The following is a 27,804-nucleotide window of genomic DNA, read 5'->3' as shown; positions in this document are numbered from 1 at the left end:
TTCCCGCACTCACGCAGCTGACAGGAAGCATTGTCCAAGGTAGCCTTAAGGAGGGAAGAAACCGAGTGGTTTAGAAAGGGAACCCCAAAGCTTGGGGCCTAACCAGCCATCTGCCATGGTGGGATTCAAACCCAGGTCCCCAGAGCATTACCCTGGCTCTCTGAATTAGTTGTCCAACAACTATGCCACTGCCTCCCCACTCCATTTTGAGTATTTGAATCTGGTTATATGTAAAGAAAGCATTAAATAATACCTGATTCAGTAGACTTGAGCCATATAGACGAGGGAAGTCCCTAGTTCAGTTTCTTGCAGCTGTGCTACTTGGCAGTTTTAGGGTTGACAGAAGTACCTTTTTAAATGGGGAGGATGTCATATGAAAGCAGCTTCCTGATTTGTTTTCTACCTGCGCTGTGCAGTTGAATGTGGACCTGAGGTTGTGCAGGTTAGAGCAGTGCTTTATTCCTGAAAGATTTTTGGTCGCAAAGCCTGCTGAGGTACTGGCAAATAACCAACGATTACAGCAGGAACTTCAATAAACCTTTTGTGAAACCTGATTGGTCTCAACATGAACAACGTGTCCAATTCTGGGCCCTACACTCTAGGAAGGGTTATGAAGGCTTCAGAGAGGATGCAAGCAAGCTTTACAAGAATACTTTCAAGGATTTCAATTGGATGCATTGATTGCAGAAGGTTGGGCTGTTCTTTTAGAGAAGAGAAGGGCAAGAGGAGATTTGATAAGAGGTGCTCAAAAATCTGGAGTGGGTAATGAGAAACTGTTCCATTGGTGGAAAGGTTAAGAACCAGAGGACACTGATTGATTTAAAATGATTGGCAAAAGTATTAAAGCAACGGGAGAGTTTTTTAACGCAACAAATGGTTAAGATCTGCCTGAGAAAGTGGCCGGAGGAAGTTCAATGGAGGGCATCAAAGAAGAATTCGCTAAGTAATATGAATAGAAATAAATTGCAGGGCTTTGGGGAAAGGGCAGGGGAGTGGGCCTCGCCACATTGCTGTAGCAGGGAGCTGGCACTGACGCAACAGGCTGAATGGCCTCCTGTGCTGGAACTATTCTGTGATTCTATATCACCCCATTAACAGGAAAATGTTCGCATGAGTATTATCAAACAAAGTTTGACGTCTAAGCAAATAGGCAGATGCATGAAAGCTTGGTCAACGAGTTGGGATGTAAGGAGTAACTCAAAAGCAAGAAAGTGGAGGGAGGGGGTGGTGGTTACCGGAGTGTGATACTGGCGTGTGGTACTTGGGAACTGTGTCATGCACCAATTAAATAGAGAGGAGAGAACTGGAAACTAAAATTCTTGTCTGGGGAGAATCTTGGAATACACCCACTGTGGATTTGAACCAAATTAATACTCTGGTGATTTTAATTTGCATGTTTACCTCTGCATAAAATAACAGACCTCTGACCTGCATTTCTATATAGGTTTCCTCGTGTTCCAGGACCTCGACTTCCTCAACATCCAACACGGATGACCGAAGCAGTGAAAAGACCCTCCATCCTCAAACAGGACGACTTGAAAGAGTTTGATGAGCTTGAAAACGAGACTGATGATGGATGGGCTGGTAAATCCCCAGGGGCTGGGAGAAAAATCCCCTCTTTCAACTTCATTTTAATTCTTCAGCAAATCTGTCGGAATCTCTGTCTTCCTCTGCCACCATAAACCACTTAAAGTCCTTCAAATACAATTTAAATTAAAAATAAACTTTGTTTGCACTGAGTGCTGAATTTGGTGCATTTGAGTGCGATAGTGAGAGTTTGGTGACCGAGGGAGTATAAGGCTTCATTTTTATCTAAAGTTTAGTCTTTTATTTAGTGAATTAACTTAAAAGTTGCTGTTTGGTTTAGAAGAAGGTGAATTTTCAATAAGCTTTAAACCGGCTTCTACTTGTAGGCACTTGCAGCTGGAGCTTGTTAATTAGTTAATTGGATTAGGCCAGGTTTTCAGAAGCTAGATTCACAGTATAAAAGTGATCCCCTACAGTGCAGACTTTGTTTGCACTGAGTGCTGAATTTGGTGCATTTGAGTGCTATCGTGAGAGTTTGGTGACTGAGGGAGTGCTGAATTTGGTGCATTTGAGTGCGATAGTGAGAGTTTGGTGACCGAGGGAGTGCTGAATTTGGTGCATTTGAGTGCGATAGTGAGAGTTTGGTGACCGAGGGAGTTGGGTGAGGAGGGAGTAAGGCGCTCCTTTCATTTTGTTTCCGACATTTCCGCAAAGAGTGCGAAGAGAGCCAGGAGTTTACAGAAAGTGTAGCTGACTGGGAGCAGGGTCGGAGGGCGGAGATCTAGTTAGTCCACAGGGCAGCTATATTCTGTCAGGTAAGAGGGGATGGAGGCTAGGCCAGTTACATGCTCCTCTTGTAGGATGTGGGTGGTGAGGGATACCACCGGTGTCCCCACTGACTATACCTGCGGGAAATGCACCCAACTTCAGCTCCTCAAAGACCGTGTTAGGGAACTGGAGCTGAAGCTGGATGAACTTCGGATCATCCGGGAGGCAGAGGGGGTGATTGAGAAGTGTTACAAGGAGGTAACCACACCCAAGGTACAGGACAAGAATAGCTGGGTTACAGTCGGGGGGAAAAAAACAAACAGGCAGAAAGTGCAGGGATCCCTCGTGGCCGTTCCCCTTCAAAACAAGTATACCGTTTTGGATGCTGTTGGGGGGGGGATGACCTACCGGGGGAAGGCCCTAGCGGCCAGGTCTCTGGCACTGAGTCTGGCTCTGGGGCTCAGAAGGGAAGGGGGGAGAATAGAAAAGCAATAGTTGTAGGAGATTCAATGGTTAGGGGAATAGATAGGAGATTCCGTGGTCGCGAGCGAGACTCCCGGAAGGTATGTTGCCTCCCGCGTGCCAGGGCCAGGGATGTCTCGGATCGTGTCTTCAGGATCCTTAAGGGGGAGGGGGAGCAGCCAGAAGTCGTGGTGCACATTGGTACCAACGACATAGGTAGGAAAAGGGGTGTGGAGGTAATAAACAAGTTTAGGGAGTTAGGCTGGAAGTTAAAAGCCAGGACAGACAGAGTTGTCATCTCTGGTTTTTTGCCGGTGCCACGTGATAGCGAGGCTAGGAATAGGGAGAGAGTGCAGCTGAACACGTGGCTGCAGGAATGGTGTAGGAGGGAGGGCTTCAGGTATTTGGATAATTGGAGCGTATTCTGGGGAAGGTGGGACCTGTACAAGCAGGACGGGTTGCATCTGAACCAGAGGGGCACCAATATCCTGGGAGGGAGGTTTTCTAGTACTCTTCGGGAGGGTTTAAACTAATTGGGCAGGGGAATGGGAACTGGATTTGTAGTCCAGCAACTAAGGTAGCCGATATTCAGGACGCCAAAGTGTGAAATGAGGCAGTGGGGAAGGGAACACTGACAAAGGAGAGTACTTGCAGGCACGGAGAGGGGTTGAAGTGTGTATACTTCAATGCAAGAAGCATCAGGAATAAGGTGGGTGAACTTAAGGCATGGATCGGTACTTGGGACTACGATGTGGTGGCCATCACGGAAACTTGGATAGAAGAGGGGCAGAAATGGTTGTTGGAGGTCCCTGGTTATAGATGTTTCAATAAGATTAGGGAGGGTGGTAAAAGAGGTGGGGGGGGGTGGCATTATTAATTAGAGATAGTATAACAGCTGCAGAAAGGCAGTTCGAGGAGTATCACCCTACTGAGGTAGTGTGGGTTGAAGTCAGAAATAGGAAAGGAGCAGTCACCTTGTTAGGAGTTTTCTATAGGCCCCCCAATAGTAGCAGAGATGTGGAGGAACAGATTGGGAAACAGATTTTGGAAAGGTGCAGAAGTCATAGGGTAGTAGTCATGGGCGACTTTAACTTCCCAAATATTGAGTGGAAACTCTTTAGATCAATTAGTTTGGATGGGGTGGTGTTTGTGCAGTGTGTCCAGAAGCTTTTCTAACGCAGTATGTAGATTGTCCGACCAGAGGAGGGGCAATATTGGATTTAGTACTGGGTAATGAGCCAGGGCAAGTGATAGATTTGTTAGTGGGGGAGCATTTTGGAGATAGTGACCACTATTCTGTGACTTTCACTTTAGTAATGGAGAGGGATAGATACGTGCAACAGGGCAAGGTTTACAATTGGGGGAAGGGTAAATACGATGTTGTCAGACAAGAATTGAAGTGCATAAGTTGGGAACATAGGCTGGCAGGGAAGGACACAAGTGAAATGTGGAACTTGTTCAAGGAACAGGTGCTACGTGTCCTTGATATGTATGTCCCTGTCAGGCAGGGAAGAGGTGGTCGAGTGAGGGAACCATGGTTGACAAGAGAGGTTGAATGTCTTGTTAAGAGGAAAAAGGTGACTTATGTAAGGCTGAGGAAACAAGGTTCAGACAGGGCATTGGAGGGATACAAGATAGCCAGGAGGGAACTGAAGAAAGGGATTAGGAGAGCTAAGAGAGGGCATGAACAATCTTTGGCGGGTAGGATCAAGGAAAACCCCAAGGCCTTTTACACATGTGAGAAATATGAGAATGACTAGAGCGAGGGTAGGTCCGATCAAGGACAGTAGCGGGAGATTGTGTATTGAGTCTGAAGAGATAGGAGAGGTCTTGAACGAGTACTTTTCTTCTGTATTTACAAATGAGAGGGGCGATATTGTTGGAGAGGACAGTGTGAAACAGATTGGTAAGCTCGAGGAAATACTTGTTAGGAAGGAAGATGTGTTGGGCATTTTGAAAAACTTGAGGATAGACAAGTCCCCAGGGCCTGACGGGATATATCCAAGGATTCTATGGGAAGCAAGAGATGAAATTGCAGAGCCGTTGGCAATGATCTTTTCGTCCTCACTGTTAACAGGGGTGGTACCAGGGGATTGGAGAGTGGCGAATGTCGTGCCCCTGTTCAAAAAGGGACTAGGGATAACCCTGGGAATTACAGGCCAGTTAGTCTTACTTCGGTGGTAGGCAAAGTAATGGAAAGGGTACTGAAGGATAGGATTTCTGAGCATCTGGAAAGACACTGTTTGATTCGGGATAGCCAGCACGGATTTGTGAGGGGTAGGTCTTGCCTTACAAATCTTATTGAATTCTTTGAGGAGGTGACCAAGCATGTGGATGAAGGTAAAGCAGTGGATGTAGTGTACATGGATTTTAGTAAGGTATTTGATAAAGTTCCCCATGGTAGGCTTATGCAGAAAGTAAGGAGGCATGGGATAGTGGGAAATTTGGCCAGTTGGATAACGAACTGGCTAACCGATAGAAGTCAGAGATTGGTGGTGGATGGCAAATATTCAGCCTGGATCCCAGTTACCAGTGGTGTACCGCAGGGATCAGTTCTGGGTCCTCTGCTGTTTGTGATTTTCATTAATGACTTGGATGAGGGAGTTGAAGGGTGGGTCAGTAAATTTGCAGACGATACGAAGATTGGTGGAGTTGTGGATAGTAAGGAGGGCTGTTGTCGGCTGCAAAGTGACATAGATAGGATGCAGAGCTGGGCTGAGAAGTGGCAGATGGAGTTTAACCCTGAAAAGTGTGAGGTTGTCCATTTTGGAAGGACAAATATGAATGCGGAATACAGGGTTAACGGTGGAGTTCTTGGCAATGTGGAGGAGCAGAGAGATCTTGGGGTCTATGTTCATACATCTTTGAAAGTTGCCACTCAAGTGGATAGAGCTGTGAAGAAGGCCTATGGTGTGCTCGCGTTCATTAACAGAGAGGGATTGAATTTAAGAGCCGTGAGGTGATGATGCAGATGTACAAAACTTTGGTAAGGCCACATTTGGAGTACTGTGTACAGTTCTGGTCGCCTCATTTTAGGAAGGATGTGGAAGCTTTGGAAAAGGTGCAAAGAAGATTTACCAGGATGTTGCCTGGAATGGAGAGTAGGTCTTACGAGGAAAGGTTGAGGGTGCTAGGCCTTTTCTCATTAGAACGGAGAAGGATGAGGGGCGACTTGATAGAGGTTTATAAGATGATCAGGGGAATAGATAGAGTAGACAGTCAGAGACTTTTTCCCCGGGTGGAACAAACCATTACAAGGGGACATAAATTTAAGGTGGAAGATATAGGAGGGATATCAGAGGTAGGTTCTTCACCCAGAGAGTAGTGGGGGCATGGAATGCACTGCCTGTGGAAGTAGTTGAGTCGGAAACATTAGGGACCTTCAAGCAGCTATTGGATAGGTACATGGATTACGGTTAAATGATATAGTGTAGATTTATTTGTTCTCAAGGGCGGCACAGTAGCATTGTGGATAGCACAATTGCTTCACAGCTCCAGGGTCCCAGGTTCGATTCCGGCTTGGGTCACTGTCTGTGCGGAGTCTGCACGTCCTCCCCGTGTCTGCGTGGGTTTCCTCCGGGTGCTCCGGTTTCCTCCCACAATCCAAAGATGTGCGGGTTAGGTGAATTGGCCAATGATAAATTGCCCTTAATGTCCAAATTGCCCTTGGTGTTGGGTGGAGGTGTTGAGTTTGGGTGGGGTGCTCTTTCCGGGGGCTGGTGCAGACTCGGGGGGCCGAATGGCCTCCTTCCGCACTGTAAATTCAATGATAATCTATGATTAATCTAGGACAAAGGTTCGGCACAACATCGTGGGCCGAAGGGCCTGTTCTGTGCTGTATTTTCTATGTTCTATGTTCTAAACCATTTTAACCATTCATTTTATTGGCTCACCTTACCCCACACTTTCTTGCCCTCTGTTCCATCCTTAATGTTAACTTTATTGCATCTTATCAAATTTTTCTAACCTGAAGGGCTACCTAATTTCTTCGACTTCCCATTGGCTTTAGGGATGGGACCTACATCTTTATTGGTTGACAGCTATCTTTTTAGTGACTGGGTGTGTTTTCAAGTTAAATTTTACATTAGATACTGGGTTAGTTGCTCGCTTGCTATTGTGTGGCGAATGCAATACTGGCACAACCACAAAGTAGCAGATTCAGTAACTCCTAAAGTCTGTCAGCACCGGGTGTGCTGGAAGGATTAAGTGCCATAATGTGGCCTGTTGCAATGATGGTTCTGTTCCATCCATTTCAGTACTCTGGTGTCTGCAGAATTTGCCCTGAGCTGGCAAAAGTTGATTGGTTACTTGGGGTGGAGTAGCAATGATATTTGTAGTAAAATTGCAAGCTTGGGGAATTGGGAAAAAAACCCTCTTCATGATTGAACTGTTGCTAAGTCATAATGACAGGACAAACATCCTGGGATGGTGGGAGCGGCGGGACTTTACATGCATCTCCTTGAAACGTAATGGGCTAGGGAGGACCGGTGCAGAAAAGGTGTTTCCTCTGACTGGTTTTGGGGGTGGGGAGTTGGCGGTGGTAAGTGTCTAGAACCAGAGGGCACAGTCTCCGGATAAGGGATAGGCCATTTAGGACTGAGATGAGGTGGAGTTTCTTCACTTAATACCGTGAATCTTTGGAATTCTCTACCCCAGAGCGTGGAGGTTGTCATATGTTCAAGGTGGAAACAGATACTAATGACATCAAGGGATATGTGAGAAAATGGTGTTGAGCTAGACGACCAACCATTATTTATTTGAATGGTGGAGTCTGCTCGAGAAGAGTGGAATGCATAGTTGACTCTTCAATTGTTTGTTTATTAACCTGGATCAGGGATGCTTAGCTATGAAACTGGAAGTTGAGGCTAGCATTAATCATTGTTCCATTTTGTTAATGTGTACCTTTATTTCTGCAGGAGCACACGAGGAAATAGACTACACTGAAAAGCTAAAATTCAGTGATGATGAAGATGACGACGATACCGAAAAGGGGAAATCTGATAAAAGGTAAGTGTGAGACGCATTAGTCTATCCCAATTACAAAGCCGCATAGAATTTGGAAGAATTGAATTTTATTTAGTACTACTATGTTTTAAATTGTAGTTCTCTGTTTGGTAGTTTTGCTTTTGTGATTTTATCGGGTTTAACCACATGTATGCAAATCTGATTGAAAAAATCCTTTACAAAGGCCCTAGTTTGATTACAATGCATTATAATAAAAGAGGATCAAGACAGTCAAGTCAACTAGTTCAGCTGTTTTCCCAAACACAATCGGTTTTCTTAAATATTTTTGTGTTTTCTTCATTTCTTAGAGATTTTTGTTTTGTCTCACTGAGCTTTTTGGTGCTTCAAGCTCATCTAATCGGGGTTGTTCTGTTACCTATTTCTCTCCAGCCTTTCCCTTCTTCAGGGAAAGCTCTCTACATTCCCAAGCCACTGCAACTCTGCTCTCAAATCCTTCTCTGATTCCAGCTTTGTTTCGTTTTGCTGTCCTGCTACCCAGCCAGATATGACCATTCTTGTGTTTTGGTCGTCTGATTCATAAATGCTTTCGTGGTGTTATTGTTGCCCTACTGTAAGTGTTTCCAAGGCTGCAGTGTGCAGGGCTGAAAAATAACAGTCTTATTCTTTTGCACAGGGATGGCCAGACGAGTCGGCCAGATCGGCAAGAGTTGCGCACCTCTGAGAACAGGAAGGAGCCCCCCTCGGAGGAGCACTTGGCCGTCAAAGCGGCTCGGGGTGAAGGTCCAGCACCTGTCCAGGCAGAGCTGGGGCCACCTGGATCCCAACCACCCAGAGTTTCTGCCAGCTGGGGTCCTGCTGTGGATCACCAGGTACATGGCCAAGAGAATCCATATCATTTGCCACCTTTTTTATTACTGGTCTTTGTGTGGGTTTTTTCAAGATGTCTTATCTCAACAAATGGGGACAAAAGGCTTCATCTAATCTGTGGGTCATGGCTTTGAAACTATTTGATGATTGGAATGACTTTAGAGTAGAAGCCCTGTTGAGATGACCTTTGATTTCATAAGTGATGACTTGCTGTGTTTTTTTTTCACCAGTTCTAGTGTAGCAATATGTCCATATTGGAATTCTGCCACCAGGTACCTACCGAAATGGACGAATTGTCTATGAAATGAATTTTGAGTCATCCAGTCCGATTCGAGATTGTAAATATGAGGGTGAAACTGCCACTGGTTAGCACTAAGTCAGCAATGACCTGGACTGTTGGTGGGGAAATGGGCGTTACCTATTTGTGTTTGGGGCTGAAGTGATTGCTGGGCAGGTTGGCGGGCATGCGAAATTCAGAACCAAATCTTTATTTCTGCACTGACCAGGTTTTAAATCCAGACAGTGGCACGCCTGTGCTTCGCCATTGAGGGAACCATTTTTCAGGTAGCTGTGTGATATCGCCCTTCCAGGCCAGAAATGATGAGTGAGCAGGTGTCACTACTGGTGGGGTGGGATCTGCTTGGTGGGATGATCATTAAATAAGCATATGTAAAGGGCTTCAGTACTGCATGAAGCATTACTTTGACAGGTTGGCTGGTTTAAAATCTTCCATGTGCCAACTCCTCAGCTAATTGTTAAAATGTGTTAATTTGCCCCTGATGGCTCAATGGGCTAATTGCTGCACATTGTGTGATTCTGGATCAAGATCAGGAGGTGCCCAAATCTGATTGTCTTTTATTTGCACTGAAACACAACCAAGTGCTACAACTGACCTGGCTAAAGAGCATCAGGTTAATTTCCAGTTATTTCCATCTTTTCCTGATTCTGTACCACTATACAGTATCCGGCCTGAAAAAGCCTAAAGGAGCTTCACTGTGTATGCAAACTGAGCTAAGAGTGCTCAATGAGAAGTGTAGAGGAAACTGTACTCCCAAGTTACACTATTTAACATTGCACTGTTTGATTCTGGCACTATGCATCTGAAATGGAGGATGTTCCCTCCGCTAATAATTATATTTGGAGATGATTATTTCTAGCAATTGTGGAAAAGATTTAGATAAGCAAGTCTGCCGTACATTTCTTACCCGCTAATCACCCTTGTCTATTCTTTCTCGTGTGTGTGTGTCTGTCTCGCCCTCGTGTGCGTGTGTGTGTGTGGCCCTCGTGTGTGTGTGTGTGTGTGTGTGTGTGTGTGGCCCGCGTGTGTGGGTGGCCCGCGTGTGTGGGTGGCCCGCGTGTGTGGGTGGCCCGCGTGTGTGGGTGGCCCGCGTGTGTGGGTGGCCCGCGTGTGTGGGTGGCCCGCGTGTGTGCGTGTGTGGGTGGCCCTCGTGTGTGCGTGTGTGGGTGGCCCTCGTGTGTGCGTGTGTGGGTGGCCCTCGTGTGTGCGTGTGGGTGGCCCTCGTGTGTGTGCGTGTGGGTGGCCCTCGTGTGTGAGCGTGTGGGTGGCCCTCGGGTGTGTGCGTGTGGGTGGCCCTCGGGTGTGTGCGTGTGGGTGGCCCTCGGGTGTGTGCGTGTGTGGGTGGCCCTCGGGTGTGTGCGTGTGTGGGTGGCCCTCGGGTGTGTGCGTGTGTGGGTGGCCCTCGGGTGTGTGCGTGTGTGGGTGGCCCTCGGTGTGTGCGTGTGTGGGTGGCCCTCGGTGTGTGCGTGTGTGGGTGGCCCTCGGTGTGTGCGTGTGTGGGTGGCCCTCGGTGTGTGCGTGTGTGGGTGGCCCTCGGTGTGTGCGTGTGTGGGTGGCCCTCGGTGTGTGCGTGTGTGGGTGGCCCTCGGTGTGTGCGTGTGTGGGTGGCCCTCGGTGTGTGCGTGTGTGGGTGGCCCTCGGTGTGTGCGTGTGTGGGTGGCCCTCGGTGTGTGCGTGTGTGGGTGGCCCTCGGTGTGTGCGTGTGTGGGTGGCCCTCGGTGTGTGCGTGTGTGGGTGGCCCTCGGTGTGTGCGTGTGTGGGTGGCCCTCGGTGTGTGCGTGTGTGGGTGGCCCTCGGTGTGTGCGTGTGTGGGTGGCCCTCGGTGTGTGCGTGTGTGGGTGGCCCTCGGTGTGTGCGTGTGTGGGTGGCCCTCGGTGTGTGCGTGTGTGGGTGGCCCTCGGTGTGTGCGTGTGTGGGTGGCCCTCGGTGTGTGCGTGTGTGGGTGGCCCTCGGTGTGTGCGTGTGTGGGTGGCCCTCGGTGTGTGCGTGTGTGGGTGGCCCTCGGTGTGTGCGTGTGTGGGTGGCCCTCGGTGTGTGCGTGTGTGGGTGGCCCTCGGTGTGTGCGTGTGTGGGTGGCCCTCGGTGTGTGCGTGTGTGGGTGGCCCTCGGTGTGTGCGTGTGTGGGTGGCCCTCGGTGTGTGCGTGTGTGGGTGGCCCTCGGTGTGTGGGTGGCCCTCGGTGTGTGGGTGGGTGGCCCTCGGTGTGTGGGTGGCCCTCGGTGTGTGGGTGGCCCTCGGTGTGTGGGTGGCCCTCGGTGTGTGGGTGGCCCTCGGTGTGTGGGTGGCCCTCGGTGTGTGGGTGGCCCTCGGTGTGTGGGTGGCCCTCGGTGTGTGGGTGGCCCTCGGTGTGTGGGTGGCCCTCGGTGTGTGGGTGGCCCTCGGTGTGTGGGTGGCCCTCGGTGTGTGGGTGGCCCTCGGTGTGTGGGTGGCCCTCGGTGTGTGCGTGTGTGGGTGGCCCTCGGTGTGTGCGTGTGTGGGTGGCCCTCGGTGTGTGCGTGTGTGGGTGGCCCTCGGTGTGTGCGTGTGTGGGTGGCCCTCGGTGTGTGCGTGTGTGGGTGGCCCTCGGTGTGTGCGTGTGTGGGTGGCCCTCGTGTGTGGGTGGCCCTCGCGTGTGGGTGGCCCTCGCGTGTGGGTGGCCCTCGCGTGTGTGCGTGTGGGTGGCCCTCGTGTGTGTGCGTGGCCCTCGTGTGTGTGCGTGGCCCTCGTGTGTGTGCGCGTGTGGGTGGCCCTCGTGTGTTTGTGGCCCTCGTGTGTGCGTGTGGGTGGCCCTCTCGCCCTGTGTGTGTCTCTCCTCTCGCCCCCCCCCCCTTCCCTCGCCAACCAATGCCTGTTGAGGGCTTCAGAATCCTGATAGTTTAAACTCAGTAACTATGTCTTTTTAGGGTCGAAGAACAGGCTTGTGCTCACCTCACGAGCATCATGTTGCTCAAGGGCCGTACAGCATCTACAGGCAGGCCGCTTCCCCCAGCATGCACCAGGTTTGTAGGGTTAGCAATAGGTTATGGCAGATGACTGACTATTTGAAACTTGCAACAGGAAGTGCTTTGACTTTCAAGTTAAAACTAGCTTCACACCTTCATCTACTTTGAGATGTGTGCTGAGGGTCCATGGTCCAAAATCATGGTTCGACAGGATATTTTTGAGATTGTAACCTCTTGTAAGGTTACTCTGACCCGTGACTGAGTCAGCTTTGTTCGGTAATACACAACTATGTCTTGGATAGGCTTATTTTTGAAGACAGTGAGAAAGTATGTCCTGTGAGCCTGTCCGCAGCTGCAAAACAATGGGAAAGCGTACCACCGGGTAATATTTGAATAATCATAATGCATCTTAAATGAATATTTTCATCTTTCTCCTCGATCTCTCCCTTGTTTCCCTTTTTCTTTTGCCCCCAATCACCTTGTCCTTCATTTTTCCTTTTAATGGTTTTTGTTTGTTTAGACATACACAGTACAACGTTTTCCTCCACCCATGAGCAGAGTGGAGTAACACCTTCACAGGACCTGTGCTGTTGGTGGGGAAATGGGCGTTGCCTATTTGTGTTTGGGGCTGAAGTGATTGCTGGGCAGGTTGGCGGGCATGCGAAATTCATGTCGCTCTGCAACACCGGTTCTAAACTTCCAGTTTCCGGTCTGCCCTGTATTGTGTGGGCGTTAACTGGTGCAGCTTCCCCTCCATTATGATGTATGCCTCATACCAGAAGGCTCAATCTCACACTTTGCTGGCCAGCATTTTCTGTTTTTATTTAAATATACCTTGACTGTTTTCTGTGGTCTTGCAACTAAAGGTGTAGCTTCAGTGCTTTCTGCAGTTCCTCTCTGTTGATAGAATAAACTAAATACTCCACGGTATTAAAGTTGCTTGAATCATCCACATTAAGCCTGGTGCTTTACTACGCACAGTCTGTGCGCAGGTACCATGTACTCAGCTCTGCTTGCTGAATATTTGAGCCTGTAGTCAGGCTGTATAGGGCAGCCTTTGATCTGGCCGGCGCTTGTGGAATCCCTGAAATGGTTAATTCTGATAGGTCCACTTCTTTCCCACTGACAGGCTGCTGTTCCCCAGGACAAAGCCAACCCCGCTCTGGCTAATCAAAAGGCTCCAGTGGGCGAAGACGAAGATGAGGCCTGGCGTCAGCGGCGGAAGCAATCCTCCACCGAGATCTCTGCTGCTGTGGAGCGGGCGCGGAAGCGGCGCGAGGAGGAGGAGCGCCGCATGCAGGAGGAGCGGCGGGCTGCATGTGCAGAGAAGCTGAAGCGCCTCGACGAAAAGTTTGGAGCCTCCGAGAAACGTCAAAAATCTGAGCAGGAGAAGGAGGAAGCATCTGAGGAGAAGGAGAATGAAGAGCCCGTGGGCTCCAATAAACGGCAACGAACGGCCAGCAGCAGCAGCTTTGAAATGGCACAGGGTACCTAAATTTTTTATTTTTAAAATCTTTTTGTGAATGTCGGCATTCTGTTTGTCATTCATCTCTGGGCCCCTCATGCTGTTCTCCAACTGGTTACCCAAAAGACCCTCTGCACCCCTTGATTGGTGCAAGTTACTGATGGCCTCCATTTTTGCCCTTCCTTCTCCAAGGCTGTGCCTGCACCTGACGGTCTGACATGACTGTGGAATGAATTGCACAAGGGAGACAAAGACGTGTGTTTTCCAGTTTTGTCAAAGTATGCCTTTAACAGCAAGCTTGGCTGCTCTCCACCTGCTTATTCCCTGCTGACCTGTTGGACTAGAAGTGCCTTGTGAGAGCAAGGGTACGTGGGCCTTGAACTGGTCGATATTTGCTAGGAGTTTGTCTGCCAGGGGAAGCACAGTGGTTAGCACAGTTGCTTCACAGCTTCAGGTTCCCAGGTTCGATTCCCGGCTTAGGTCACTGTCTGTGCGGAGTCTGCACGTTCGCTCTGTGCCTGCGTGTGTTTCCTCCGGGTGTTCCCACAGTCCACCTTTGTGCAGGTTACGTGGATTGATTGCCCATGATAAATTGCCCTTAGTGTCCAAAAAGGTTGGGTGGGGTTGCTGGTTATGGGGATGGGGTGGAGTTGTGAGCTTAAGTAGGGTGTTCTTTCCAAGGGCTGGTGCAGACTCGATGGGCCGAATGGCCTCCTTCTGCACTGGATGTTCTATGATTTCACACAACCGTCCACTTCTAGCTTGGGGTGGCCTAAACATTCTGGAGGGACCAGAGCGAAAGAAGTTTGTTCAGTAGCTATTTATTTATCTTCCCTTTTTGCTTTCCAGCGGAGCCCCCGCCTCCCACTGAAAAGGAAACCATTGAAGTGAAGGAGGAGGCTGGGGTGGTGAAAGTTGAGTCAAAGGTCGAAGCAATGGTACCAGGGAGGCAACCTCAACCTTCCCAGGGCTACTCCAAGTACCAGAAGTCCTTGCCACCCAGGTTTCAAAGACAGCAGCAGGTAAGCTTCCTATGAGCTAGTCACTTCCATCTTGAAGTTAAGGCAGTATGTGATGAGTCACAGGGTGCAGTATGGTTGCCTTTATTGAAACCGTTTGCATGAAGAACCAAGTAAACTCTGAATATTTTTAATGTCAACTCATCAATGGCCTGTGCACACTGCTCATACACAGTTAATGAAATGAAAATCGCTTATTGTCACAAGTAAGCTTCAAATGAAGTTACTGTGAAAAGCCCCTAGTCGCCACATTCCGGCGCCTGTTAGGGGAGGCTGGTACGGTAATGAAGAATATGTGGCTGCATATCGTGAAGTTTCTAATCCCAGCTAGAATGAAGATTATTCTGCTGTAAGTGACTGCTATTGACTTGTGCCATACAATTTGTATGGAGCTATTGACAATTCACGATAAGGGGAACTGGATTTGGATTTTGTTTATTGTCACGTGTACCAAGGTACAGTGAAAAGTATTTTCATTGATGTGCTCGATAGGTTTCTGTTGTTGTGGGGGTTCCATTTTCTGTAATTTGAAGAAGATCTTGTAAATAGACTCTGGCCTGTGCTATGAAATACTGCCTCCAACTCCAGGACTTATGTTGGCAGTAGACACTATGGGGTTTTAAATATACATCGTGGCGACTCAATTGGGCAGGAGAACACTCATGTAAACATACACAGAAAATAGAAGCAGGAGTAGGCCATTTGGCCTTCGAGCCTGCATTATGTTCATGGTTGATCATCAAATTCAATATCCTGCTCCTTTTAGCCCCAAGAGCTGTATCTAATTCCTTCTTGAAATCCTGCAACTACTACTTTTGTGGGAGTGAATTCCACAGATTTGCCACTCTTTGGGTGAAGAAATTTCTTCTCACCCGAGTCCTAAAAAAATATTTACCCTGTATCCTCAAACTATGACCCCCTAGTTCTGCTCTCTCTCTCACCATCAGGAATGTTGTTTCTGAATCTATCCAGTCTAATCCTGTTAGAATTTTATAAGCTTCTATGAACCCCCCTCCAATGAATATAATCCTAACCGACTTAGTTTCTCCTCAATGACAGTCCCGCCATCCCAGGAATCGGCCTGGTTAAACCTACGCTGCACTCTCTCCAGAGCAAGATCATCCTTCATCAGAAACTGTACGCAATACTCCAGGTATGGCCTCACCAATTCCCTATACAATGGCAGTAAAACATCCCTATCCTATATTCAAATCCTCTCGCTGTGAAGACCAATGTACCATTTGCCTTCTTGACTCCTTGCCTGCTGTACCTGCGCGCTTACTTTCAGCGACTGATGCATGAGGGCAGCCAGGTCTCGCTGAGTGTCCACCTCTCTCAATTTACACCCATTCAAATAATAATCGTCCCACCCAACTTTGTATCATCTGCAAATTTGGAGATAATGCATTTAGTTCCCTCGTCCAAATCATTCATATATAATGTGAACAGTTGAGGTCCTAGCACAGATCTCTGCTGTACTGCACTAGTCACTGCCTGTCAATTGGGAAAAGACTTCATACATTTGTTGCACAGCTGCCTTGTGAGCTGAAGTCAGCAACTACATTGAGAGTTGATGTAGGAAGGAAAATGTAAGGAAAGTAATTTGGGGGCACACTATGCAGAATTTTTAACCAGCCTTGATTTGATGACCAACTTGTCAACCAGAGACCTCGACTCAAATTAAGTACAATGATCAAGTGAGAGCAACATGAGGCTCAACTGTGATGCCTCCTGCAGTCAAAACCCGATCAACTCCCACTGCAAATTGTTGGATGAAGGATGGTCTGCTGTACCAAATGACAGGCCATAAAACCATGTTTCTCTAGCCACTTATTTTAACAAAAGTTGGGGGTGGAAAAATACTAAGCTTTTGTGTCTCCAACTGTATCACCGCAGCACACAGCATTATTTGAAGCTTGTGTTTTATCTTTAAAATTCAGGAACAGCTTCTTAAACAGCAGCAGCAGTGGCAGCAGCAGCAGCATCAGCACCAGCAACAGCATCAGTCTTCCCAACTGGCCCCTCCACAGCAGCCGCAGCCTCTTGCCATGGCGCCATCAGCGCCCATGCTTCCGCAGCAGCAGAAGCCCATGTACCCAGGTTCCATTGGCCGCCCACCACCACCTCCTATGCCACCAATGGGCTATGACCCACGTTGGATGATGATGCCTCCCTACATGGATCCTCGCATGCTACAAGGCCGACCTATGGACTACTTTCCGCCGGGCGTTCACCCTTCGGGTAAGCAGGCAGCTCTCGAGAGTAGGGGGAAAAATTCCTTTGTTTTCATAATTTTGTTTTTAAAATGTTGACGTGAGATAGCAGGTTGAGAAACTTGCAGAGTTTGCCTTCCAACAGTGAACCAATGCAAATTGTTTACTCTTATTGGTATTGAATTTATGTCGAAGCAGTTTGTGCTGGAAGTCATTCTGCAGGGCAGTGATGGCTGCTGGCTATTCCAAATCCAATTAATGTGCAATTTCCCAAAGATGCAAATATAGCTTCATATTTCTAGTTGCAACTTTCCTCTATATCCTTGGGGTAAGGGGGTGGCAGTCCCCCTTAATCACGTGCAACCTTTGCTTGGCCCCAGTCATCACATCGTGGCCCCAGTCGTTGGCACATTAGCTGGCAACACTGCTTTGTCTTAAAAGCAAAATATGAAACTGCCTCACCGGTATGTTCTGTGTCCTTTCGCTTAAGTCTGGAGTGCTTACCCAGGACTGCAAAAGTAGTCTGTGGGCAGAATGTGAAACAAATTCACACTAAAACCTGGCCCTCCATAAGAAAAAACAGTAGAAAATTGACAGAACAGGAGGGGAGGCCATTCCCCTCCTGTTTGTTCGAGCTGGAAAAGAATCACCCAATCTAATCCTACCTTCTGGATAGGCTCTTAAGATACAAGATTGTGGACTAAGTGTTTTTTTTAAATGTAATTAAGGTTTCTACCTCCACCATCCTTTTTCAGGCCGAGAGTACCAAGTGCTTTAAGTTTGCCTTGTTATGACTTTTCTGTGAAGGAAAATGTTTCCTCCTTATCCACTCTATCTAGGCGCCTCAATTTTATACGCTTCAATTAAACCTTCTCTTCGCTTCCTGATTTCTAAAGAAATCTTGCCTATATCCCACATACAGATTCAGGGGAGATGGTGGAGTGTTGGTAATGTCACTGGGCTCAGCGCAGAGGCCCATGCTCATTCTCTGGCAACAAGGCAGATGATGGGATGAAAATTCAGTTGTCAAATCGTTCCATCGTAATGACGATGAAACTATCTTCAATTGTCAGAAAACCCCAACTGATTCACTGTCCTTACCAGGTCCTGACCTGCACGTGACTCCAGGCCCACAGCAATTTGTTTGACTCTGAACTGTGCTCTGAAATAGCCCTAGCAAGCCACTCCATTCAAGGGCAATTGGGGATCAGTAACAAATGCTGTCCTTGATGGTGACGTCCGCATCCCTTGATACAAGTTTTTAAGTTACTGGCCTGTGACCACTCATCTGACAACATGTTCAAATTTCGCTCCATCGCACTTGCATAAGACACTATTCATTCTGGAAGACAATGGTGCATCAGTAAACACCTGGCCATATTGGACCCATAATCTGATTAGATTCCTCGTGCCATAATCTGATTAGATTCCTCTTTCCGTGTACAGAGGGAAAGGATAGCAGTGTAAATTCCCAGAGGAGTTTTCAGCTGGCACCAGAAGAGGAAATTGGAGGGTAAAATCGCCTGGTAGTTTTGACTTCCCTGAAGTACTGAAAGCAGCAACATCAGTCTTCCCAACAGCCCCCTCCACAGCAACCACCCCAGACGCAGCACTGTTTGTTTAATATTCCAATCTTCCACCTTTTTTAACCTTGTAAAAATGACATGCTGCTAAAACAGACACAAAACTGGAGCAGGGTGGACTCCATTTACCTTCATGCCTCTTTCTTTTTAGGTTTAATGGCTCGTGAGCGTTCAGACAGCGGTGGCTCTGGCTCTGAACCCTTTGACCGACACCCTACAAGGGGTACACCTCCTATTGACCCCAAGTTGGCTTGGGCTGGTGATGTGTTCCCGATGGCAGAGATGCGACCTTTGGCTTCGCCAATAAGACCACACGAAGATGATGACAAAGGCTTGAGGTTTGTTGACGTGCCCCTCCCATATGGACAGTACAACATGGCAGTGGGTCAATGTGACGCATGTGAAATAGAGAACCTGAAGGTCCCTGGCATGTAATCAGTTAGCTGACCTTCGTGTGGGGATTCTGAACTGGGAAGTCAGCAATACCAGGACCATAACTGAATCATCAAAGGGCCCCATTACTGATCATTAGCTTCACTTCACCATTGGTGCCTGTGCCGTCAGCTGCCTGAACCATAAGCTCTGGAATTCTGACAGCTAGCCTCTCTGCACCATGTTGGCCATTTTTTCTAAAACATTGCTTAATTCTTTGACCAAATCTTTGGTCGCCTGCCCTAATATTTCCTTATGTGGCTCCGTGCTAATGTTTTTTTGATAATCGTCTTTTTGGGTTACTTATACTATGTTGAAGACACTATATAAATGCAAGTTGTCACAGTAGATGCCAACTTGTGTGGTCAAGGATTTTGGCATGTACTTTTGAGGCACTGGAGGGTGTCTCATACCTATGAACAGCACACCATTAGAAGTGCCTCAAAAACTCCAGGGTGGTGGCTGCTTTATCTTGAAGGGTGTCTTTTATTGAGGAAAAACTGCCCACATTCCTTACCCATCTTGATTATATTTAAAGCCAGTTCACTTCAGAACTGCTTCAGAGCACCAGAATGCGATTGTGTGTTCCTGTTGGCTGTATGTGATGTGATTTGCTATTTCAAATTGGCAGCTATAAAATACATCCAGGCCGAAAGTGAAACATTTAGAACCACTAACCTTGTCACTCATAGTTGTGTTGGGCATTTCAGCAGAGGCCTCTTCCATTTGGAACAAACAGGTTTGCAACATAGAAAGAAGTTATGTCTCTTATCAGCCAAAATCCAAAACTAGCCTTGCTTCCTAGAGTACTCGCGTCACACTCCTCTATTTCCCTCTGCTTCAGATATTCATATCACAGAATTGTTCCAGCGTGGAAGGAGGCCATTTGGCCCACCTTATCTGCACTGGCCCTCCAAATGAGCATAGTATATGTAATGGAACTTTCAAGTTGATTTAAATACGATCATTATTTACTCATTGGATTCTACCTAGCAAAACAGAGAAAATATCTGTTAGTTACTCTGGCTAAAATTAATGTCGTCCACCTATTGTAAAATCAGTGGAGAAAGCCCCATTTACCGAAAGTGATCGGCAGATTTGATTTTGGTCGAATGCAATGCTACCACCGCAGAAATTGTTGCCGCCAGATTAAGATGCAGATGAAAGCATTTAATTACGTGTAGGTTATATTGAGTATAACTTGATTTAGGGGCAAACGAACTCCGAAGCAATCTCGCCTTTCAAATGGGACTACCCGAGTGACACAGCTTTTAATTTTTGACTAGATTAATTCCCTCCTATTTACCTGTATCGAACATTGACGAGCTTTCAGTGTAATGTTGCATCTATACTGTGCATGGGTGAACCTTCCTCTCACGATAACCAATCCATAAATTTCATCTTCAGACCATAAGAGCTGTATGGAACCGCACTGAAACACATGCTGCTTTGGATACAGTGATGGGACTGGAAGGCATGATTAATGTATCTCAACTTTTTTTTGTTTATGAATTTACAGCAGACAAGCATGGGAAATCTGACTGGAGTAAAGTGGCAGGGTGACTGAGTTTGGGTCTGTTAATGTATCTCCAATCCTGGATATTCCTTCAGTTTTAAAAGCAAATCCTGGCTGCACCTAAAGCACTAACCAACCTAATTATAGCAGGAAATAGCCCGTGGTGTAGTTACAGTAACAGGTTTTTCCCCCCTTTGCAGCTCACAGGAAAGCCCTTGAGCAAGGAGTGAAGAATTGGGGTTGAGTTGGGACGGAGGGTGGAGGTTGGGTTGAGTTGGGACGGAGGGTGGAGGTTGGGTTGAGTTGGGACGGAGGGAGGAGGTTGGGGTTGAGTTGGGAGGGAGGGAGGAGGTTGGGGTTGAGTTGGGAGGGAGGGTGGAGGTTGGGGTTGAGTTGGGAGGGAGGGTGCAGGTTGGGGCTGAGTTGGGAGGGAGGGTGGAGGTTGGGGTTGAGTTGAGAGGACGGGTGGAGGTTGGGGTTGAGTTGAGAGGGAGGGTGGAGGTTGGGGTTGAGTTGAGAGGGAGGGTGGAGGTTGGGGCTGAGTTGGGAGGGAGGGTGGAGGTTGGGGCTGAGTTGGGAGGGAGGGTGGAGTTTGGTGCTGAGTTGGGAGGGAGGGTGGAGGTTGGGGCTGAGTTGGGAGGGAGGGTGGAGGTTGGGGCTGAGTTGGGAGGGAGGGTGGAGGTTGGGGCTGAGTTGAGAGGGAGGGTGGAGGTTGGGGTTGAGTTGAGAGGGAGGGTGGAGGTTGGGGTTGAGTTGAGAGGGAGGGTGGAGGTTGGGGTTGAGTTGAGAGGGAGGGTGGAGGTTGGGGTTGAGTTGGGAGGGAGGGTAGAGGTTGGGGCTGAGTTGGGAGGGAGGGTAGAGGTTGGGGCTGAGTTAGGAGGGAGGGTGGAGGTTGGGGCTGAGTTGGGAGGGAGGTTGGGGTTGAGTTGAGAGGGAGGGTGGAGGTTGGGGTTGAGTTGAGAGGGAGGTTGGGGCTGAGTTGGGAGGGAGGGTGGAGGTTGGGGTTGAGTTGAGAGGGAGGGTGGAGGTTGGGGTTGAGTTGGGAGGGAGGGTAGAGGTTGGGGCTGAGTTAGGAGGGAGGGTGGAGGTTGGTCAAGTTCCGTTAAAGGACGTCCGGTTGTGGCTATGCCTAGGTAGGTCACACGTTCGGCAGCTCCCACCGGAAATGGACTTTTGGGCTCTTCAGAGGGGCCCCAACGGCAATTGTTCGACAGCTTCCAGTGTGGGAAGGTGACAGCAAGGTCCCCCCGACATTATATGGATTGGACCAGGAGTGGAGCGGTTTAAAAAATTGATCCAAGTGCAGCGGAAAGTGCGAGGGAGGAAAAGCAAGATGGCGGCGGGTGGAGACCAAGCAGTGTGGGCGCAGTGGTCGCAGGAGCAGCAGGAGTTTCTTAAACGCTGCTTTGAGGAGCTGAGGACAGAAATACTGGCACCAACGAAGGCGACGATTGAGAAGCTTGTGGAGACCCAGAAGGCCCAAGGGGTGGTGATCCGAGCGGTGCGGCAAAAAGCCTCTGAGAACGAGGACGAGATCTTGGGCCTGGCGGTGAAGATGGAGGCGCACGAGGCGCTGCATAAGAGTTGGGTGGAAAAATTTGAGTACCTGGAGAATAGGTCGAGGAGGAAGAATCTTCGGATTCTGGGTCTCTCTGAAGGAGTGGAGGGGCCCGATGCCAGGGCATATATGAGCACGATGCTCAATTCGCTGATGGGCGCGGGAGCTTTCCCAAGGCCCCTGGAGCTGGATGGGGCTCATCGAGTCCTGGCAAGGAGACCCGAAGCCAACGAGCCGCCAAGGGCTGTAGTGGTGAGGTTCCACCGCTTTATGGACAGAAAGTGTGTCCTGAGATGGGCCAAAAAAGAGCGGAGCAGCAGGTGGGAGAACACGGAGATCCGAATTTACCAGGGCGGGAGTGCGGAGGTGGCTAAGAAGAGGGCTGGTTTTAACCGGGCTAAGGCGGTGCTCCATCGGAAGGGGGTGAAGTTCGGGATGCTGCAGCCAGCGCGATTGTGGGTCACGTTCCAGGATCGGCGCCACTATTTTGAAACGCCTGATGAGGCATGGAACTTTATCCAGACTGAAAAGTTGGACACAAACTGAGGGTTTGTTGTGGGGGGATGTTTACTGTGTTTACTGCGTTTGGGGAATGTTCTTTTTTTGTTTGGGTGCTGGGTGGGGATGGGTGAATGGATTTGATGTGGGGGCTGTGAGAGTGTGGGCATCGGTGTTGGAGGGGCAGGGCCCCGCGCAGGAAGAGGTGGGGGTGGAAGCCCGGGGATGGGAAGTTGGGGTAAGGCCGCAAAAAGGAGCCTCGGGGCGCTGAAGGAGAAGTTTGGGCTACCCCCGGGAAATGCTTTCAGGTACATGCAAGTGAGGGTGTTTGTGAGGCGGCAGGTGAAGGAATTCCCGCTGCTTCCGGCACGTAGGATTCAGGACAGGGTGATTTCGGGTGTATGGGTTGGGAAGACAAGGTTTCGGCGATTTACCAGGAGCTGCAGGAAGAGGAGGCGGCCTCGATGGAGGAGTTAAAGAGCAAGTGGGAGGAGGAGCTTGGGGAGGAGATACATGAGGGTCTGTGGGCTGATGCCCGGAGTAGGGTTAATTCTTCCTCCTCTTGCGCTAGGCTTAGCCTAATACAGTTTAAAATTGCTGACAGAGCGCATATGACAGGGGCGAGGTTGAGTAGGTTCTTTGGGGTGGAGGACAGATGTGGGAGGTGCTCGGGGAGCCCAGCAAACCACGTCCATATGTTCTGGTCGTGCCCGGCGCTGGATGTGTTTTGGAGGGGTTTTGCGAGGACTATGTCCAAGGTGGTGAACGCCTGGGTCAAGCCGAGCTGGGGATTAGCATTATTTGGGGTATCGGATGAGCCGGGAGTGCAGGAGGTGAAAGAGGCCGGTATTCTGGCCTTTGCGTCCCTGGTAGCCCGGCGGAGGATTTTGCTACTATGGAAAGATGCGAAGCCCCCTCGTGTGGAAGCTTGGATCAATGACATGGCAGGGTTCATCAAGCTGGAGAGGATAAAATTTGCCTTGCGAGGGTCTGTGCAGGGGTTCGTCAGGCGGTGGCAACCGTTCCTAGACTATCTCGCGGAGCATTAGGAGGAGGTCAGCAGCAGCAGCAGACCGAGGGAGGGGTGGGGTTTCGTTTGGGTGAAGGTGTTTTTTTTTCCCTATTTGTGTTTTTAAATGTTATATGGGTGAAATCCAATGTATAATTTCTGATTTGTGTTCTCGTTTCTTGTTGGGGGGTGGTTGTTGAAAATTTTGAATAAATATATATATATTTTTTTAAGTTCTGATAAAGGACAGTAGAAATTTCTCACCAGAAATGTCAGATTGGAGGCAGTCTTTCAAATTACCACATTATTAAAAATTCAAAGTGGGACAATACAGAAAGAGCGGCAGAATGTGAAATTGACTTGTGTTTGGAAATAGCTCCAAGCTTTTCTCACAGTAAATTGCTTTCAGAGTAGCGATGACTTGATATGTCGGCAAAATTCAGAAGCTACCCCCTCTTCCCTGCAACTAAAACAACTATTTTTTAAACTATTAAAATAGTCGAGGATCTATTTACGTTCTGATGGAGGAAAATAAACCTAGGGATGAAGTGTGGATGTATGCAAACAATCGCCCATAAACTCTCTTCACTTCAAGTACGTCCATTATATCAGGTCGATGGCCGGAACGTCTCTGTCAATGTTGATGTAGCCAACACTTGATTTATAAAAACAATTCCCCACTTCTTGCCGCCCAAAGAGTACTTGGGTCATTGTATCACCATTCACACAAACCTTGACCCATCTGGTTTGCTTTTCTCCGGTCATTGGAAACACACCACAGGGTAGATTAAAATCAACAACATTTAAGCATTAAGTGGCGCTAGGACCTGAACACAGTCGGTTTGGAACTTTGGCCTGATTTACAAGAACACTTGGAGCTAAAGCGAAAACAATTGAACTGTGGTTAAACTATATACAAAACAACAGCAGTATGGTCATGCACAAGCAATCTCTTCCAGCCCTCCAATCACTCTGAGGTCACCTGACTCTAACATTCACTTGTATACTAATGAGTCTCCTAGTGGTCAGCCGGTGAATGACAGCACAACCATGAATTGCAGCACAACCATGCTATCACCACATCCTCTTTCCTGTTGAAGAAATAAATTAATACATTATAGTCAGTATATTTGCATGTGACATCATTAGCTTGTGAGTCTAACAGTATACATTTTTTTTAAACTGGTTTAACAAATTATATAGAACAGCAAGCATAGTTTGTACAAATAGGCCAAATCCACAAATTGAGTCGATCAGGTTTTCTTCTGACTCTGGTTGATCTTAAAGTTTAACTTTGTAGATTCCATGTTCTCCATGACATTCTGTTGCTCAGGAACTGCTGAACTATCTGACACTATCTGATGTCGATTCTGATGTAGATTTGTCATCCATCGTGTTTTTGAAAGTCTTCTCTGGTTTTCAAGAGTGCGTGACAATTTCTTCTTAAAACCAGCCCTTCCTCTGTCTGCACATTGTAGGAACGTGGTGCTGCTACTTCAAGTGCAATGGCTTTTCTCAACCAATTGCCCAAATCTTCTACTCTCTCAATGTCATCGCTACACAGATGGTAAAGTTCTGGATGCTTTATCATAGAACTGCCTTTGGTTTGCTTTAATGTTTTGCATTTCCAGCAGTACTCTTTTTCCAAGTATGGAAGTGTGGTAACTCTGCTGGTGATCTACCATGTGACCGTGGTGGTGCTCGTAACTCAATAGTGCGAGATATCGATTAGTTTGGCTGCCCATTGCTTTCTTCAACAATTGCTTAACAATATGTAAACCTTGGCTTTTCCATTAGCTTGACGGTACGATGGACTCTACGTAATGTGATTGAAATCATACATAACTGTGAAGTGTTGCCACTCTTTACAGCTAAAACAAGGGCCATTGTCACTCACAACAACTTGAGGAATTCTGTGTCTCGCAAAAATGGACATGGTATGCAGTATTGCACTGCTTGTCATTATGCTTGACCGTAGAGCCATTTCGGGATAGGTTGAAAAATAGTCTATGATCATTTAGTAACCTTTCCCTCGTAGGTGAAAGAGATCCATAGCGACTTTCTGCAATGATGCCGTAGATAAATCAGATATTTGCATAGGTTCTCTTGTTTGCTTGCAACGATGCGTCTGGCGTGTGTCACAATAACTGACCTTCCTGTCAATTTCTGGTTTATACCTGGCCAGTAAACTTGTCACAAGCTCTCAGTTTACATTTCTCAATCCTGAGTTGTCTTTTGTGTACCCTCTTTTAAGTATATCCTTGCAAAAGGATTGAGGTATGACTATATTGAGTTCAGATCTTGTATTGTAGAACTCCATGCATTGACCTCTAGGCCGGGGAGTTGATATTCCTCATTACGTCTTGAAGACTTTGATCCTTCCTGGTCTCTTCCTGGATCTTGCGTAGTTTCGTATACGATACTGGTAGCAATGTGGAAATAAGTTTGACATGCAGATCGACATCTGCAGCAATTTCACTATCCGTGCTCTCGATAATGCATCTGCTAAGAACACATATTTGCCTGGCGTGTAGATGAGACTGAAGTCATAGTGTTGTAACATCATCATCACCATCAACCTCTGAATACGCTGAGACATCTGGTTGAGATTCTTCTTGATGATGACCAAAGGAGGATGATCTGTCTCAACTGTAAAAGTTGACGCAGTCATGGAATTTTTCTAAGCCTACAACTAAACCCAAGCATTCTTTTTCGATTGTGCGTACCTCTGCTCTGTTGTTGTCCTGGATCGTGATGCATACGTGACTGGTTTCCAATCATCATACTCGAGTTGCAGAAGAACTGATTCGAGACCATCTTGCAACGCATCTTTTGACACTTTAATCTGCTTAGATGGGTCAAAAAATGTAAGAACTGGGGCAGCACGGTGGCGCAGTGGGTTAGCACTGCTGCCTCACAGTGCCAAGGTCCCTGTTCAATCCCGGCTCTGGGTCATTGTTCGTGTGGAGTTTGCACATTCTCCCCATGTTTTCGTGGGTTTCACCCCCACAACCTAAAGATGTGCAGGCTAAGTGGATTGGCCACGCTAAATTGCCCCTTAATTGGAAAAAATGAATTGGGTGCTCTGAATTTATAAAAACAAATGTGAGAACTGACGTGATTAGTGAAGTCTTGAGCTTCTTCCACTCTTGCTGATGTTGCTCAGTCCAAGTGAAAGCCATTGTCTTGTGAAGAAGATCATGTAGATGTGTTTTTGCTGACAGTTTTGGAATGAATTTCCCTATAAAATTAATCTTTCCCATCACTCCTAAGATGGCTTACTTGTCGTGTGATTTTGGGCATGTTGAGAATTGCTTGGATTGTGTCCTTGTCAGGTTCGGTGCTATGCGATGAGAGCTTGTCACCTAGGAATGTGACCTCTGTTACTCCAAATTGGCACTTCTGCTTGTTGAGCTTCAGCCCATTTCTCCTGATGCTCGTTAGAACTTTAAGCAACCTCCTTATTGTGCTCTTCTATGGTTGAGCCCCAAACGATGATATCATCCTTTGATGCCTTCCATTTTGTGCTCCATGGTACAGCGAAAAATTTCTGCTGCCGAAATTATGCAAAACCACATTCTCCAAAAGCAGGACCGTCCAAATGGCGTATTAAAAGTTCAGTATTTTGCAGGCAGCACGGCGCAGTGATTAGCACTGCTGTCTCACGGCGCCGAGGTCCCAGGTTCGATACTGGCTCTGGGTCACTGTCCATGTAGAATTTGCACATTCTCCCCATGTTTGCGTGGGTTTCGCCCCCATAACCCAAAGATGGGCAGATTAGGTGGATTGGCCACAAATTACCCCTTAATTGGAAAAATAATGATTTGGGTCCTCTAAATATATATATATATATATATATATTTTTTTTTTTTTGGTTTGAAAGTGCAATATTTTGTAGTTTGTTCCTCCAGCTTTAGTTGCCAGCAATCTTGAGATGCATCAAGTTTCGTAAAGAGTTGTGCACCAGCCATCTCAAATGTCATTTCCTCACGCTTAGGCATTTGCTAATGTTCTCTCTTGATATTCTCGTTAAGATCTTTAGGATCCATGCATATGCGAACATCGGCATTCTTTTTCTTTACACAAACCAATCGGTAGGTTCTTCTATCTTTCGGATTACTTTTAATTTTGTCATTCTGTCTAGCTCCTTTGTAAGGCTATCCCGAAGAGGTGCAGTTACTCTTGCCTGTACCACAGGTTTTACATCCTCTCTGAGTTGTATCTCATTGGTGAATGGTAGTGTACCAAAACCTGTGAACACATCGCTGAATTTGCTGATAATGTTCTCAGAATCACCGGAGTGTTGATCCAATCCTTTGTGCAATACAGAATGAGACGGAATAAACTGTTCTTCACCACACACTGATCACAAGCACCATAATATTTAATTGGCTGAATTTTTAGATTTTGTAAATCAGTCATGCTGATTAAATTGGCTTTGGCACCAACTTCAATTGTACCACTTCAAGTGGTAGCAGCCATTTGCCTGCATCAAGCACATTTATTTATATGGAATATCAGTTTGTATTTTTTTTAAGTGCTGAGGAATTGTTTGATGCCTCAAAAAGTTCTTCCTCTCTGTTATTACTCCAACAAATAATGATGTTTCATCACTGGAGACCGTGTCTTCCACTGTGCTGACTGATCTCGGGTTGATCTTGGAGTAACGATTCTGAGCAAAGCGATTTTAACGGTTTGTTACAA

The 27,804-nt window shown here is 47.6% G+C and overlaps 1 protein-coding gene across 8 annotated transcripts in view; it reads left to right on the top strand.

Annotated features, from left to right (window-relative positions):
• The window catches only part of prrc2a (proline-rich coiled-coil 2A), a 221,764-nt gene that overhangs the window by 86,284 nt on the left and 107,676 nt on the right, over positions 1-27,804 (top strand). For all 8 annotated transcript variants that reach the window (XM_072475501.1, XM_072475498.1, XM_072475504.1 and 5 more), the window contains 7 exons: positions 1,445-1,584; positions 7,674-7,764; positions 8,396-8,591; positions 12,937-13,294; positions 14,122-14,294; positions 16,232-16,532; positions 18,239-18,425. In XM_072475501.1, the coding sequence (XP_072331602.1) occupies positions 1,445-1,584; positions 7,674-7,764; positions 8,396-8,591; positions 12,937-13,294; positions 14,122-14,294; positions 16,232-16,532; positions 18,239-18,425 (1,446 nt within the window). The remainder of the gene's footprint in view (positions 1-1,444; positions 1,585-7,673; positions 7,765-8,395; positions 8,592-12,936; positions 13,295-14,121; positions 14,295-16,231; positions 16,533-18,238; positions 18,426-27,804) is intronic.

Source organism: Scyliorhinus torazame, chromosome 14 (assembly GCF_047496885.1).
Source record: "Scyliorhinus torazame isolate Kashiwa2021f chromosome 14, sScyTor2.1, whole genome shotgun sequence".
NCBI classification, from domain to species: Eukaryota; Metazoa; Chordata; class Chondrichthyes; order Carcharhiniformes; family Scyliorhinidae; genus Scyliorhinus; species Scyliorhinus torazame.
This window is presented reverse-complemented; position numbering and strand designations above follow the sequence as displayed.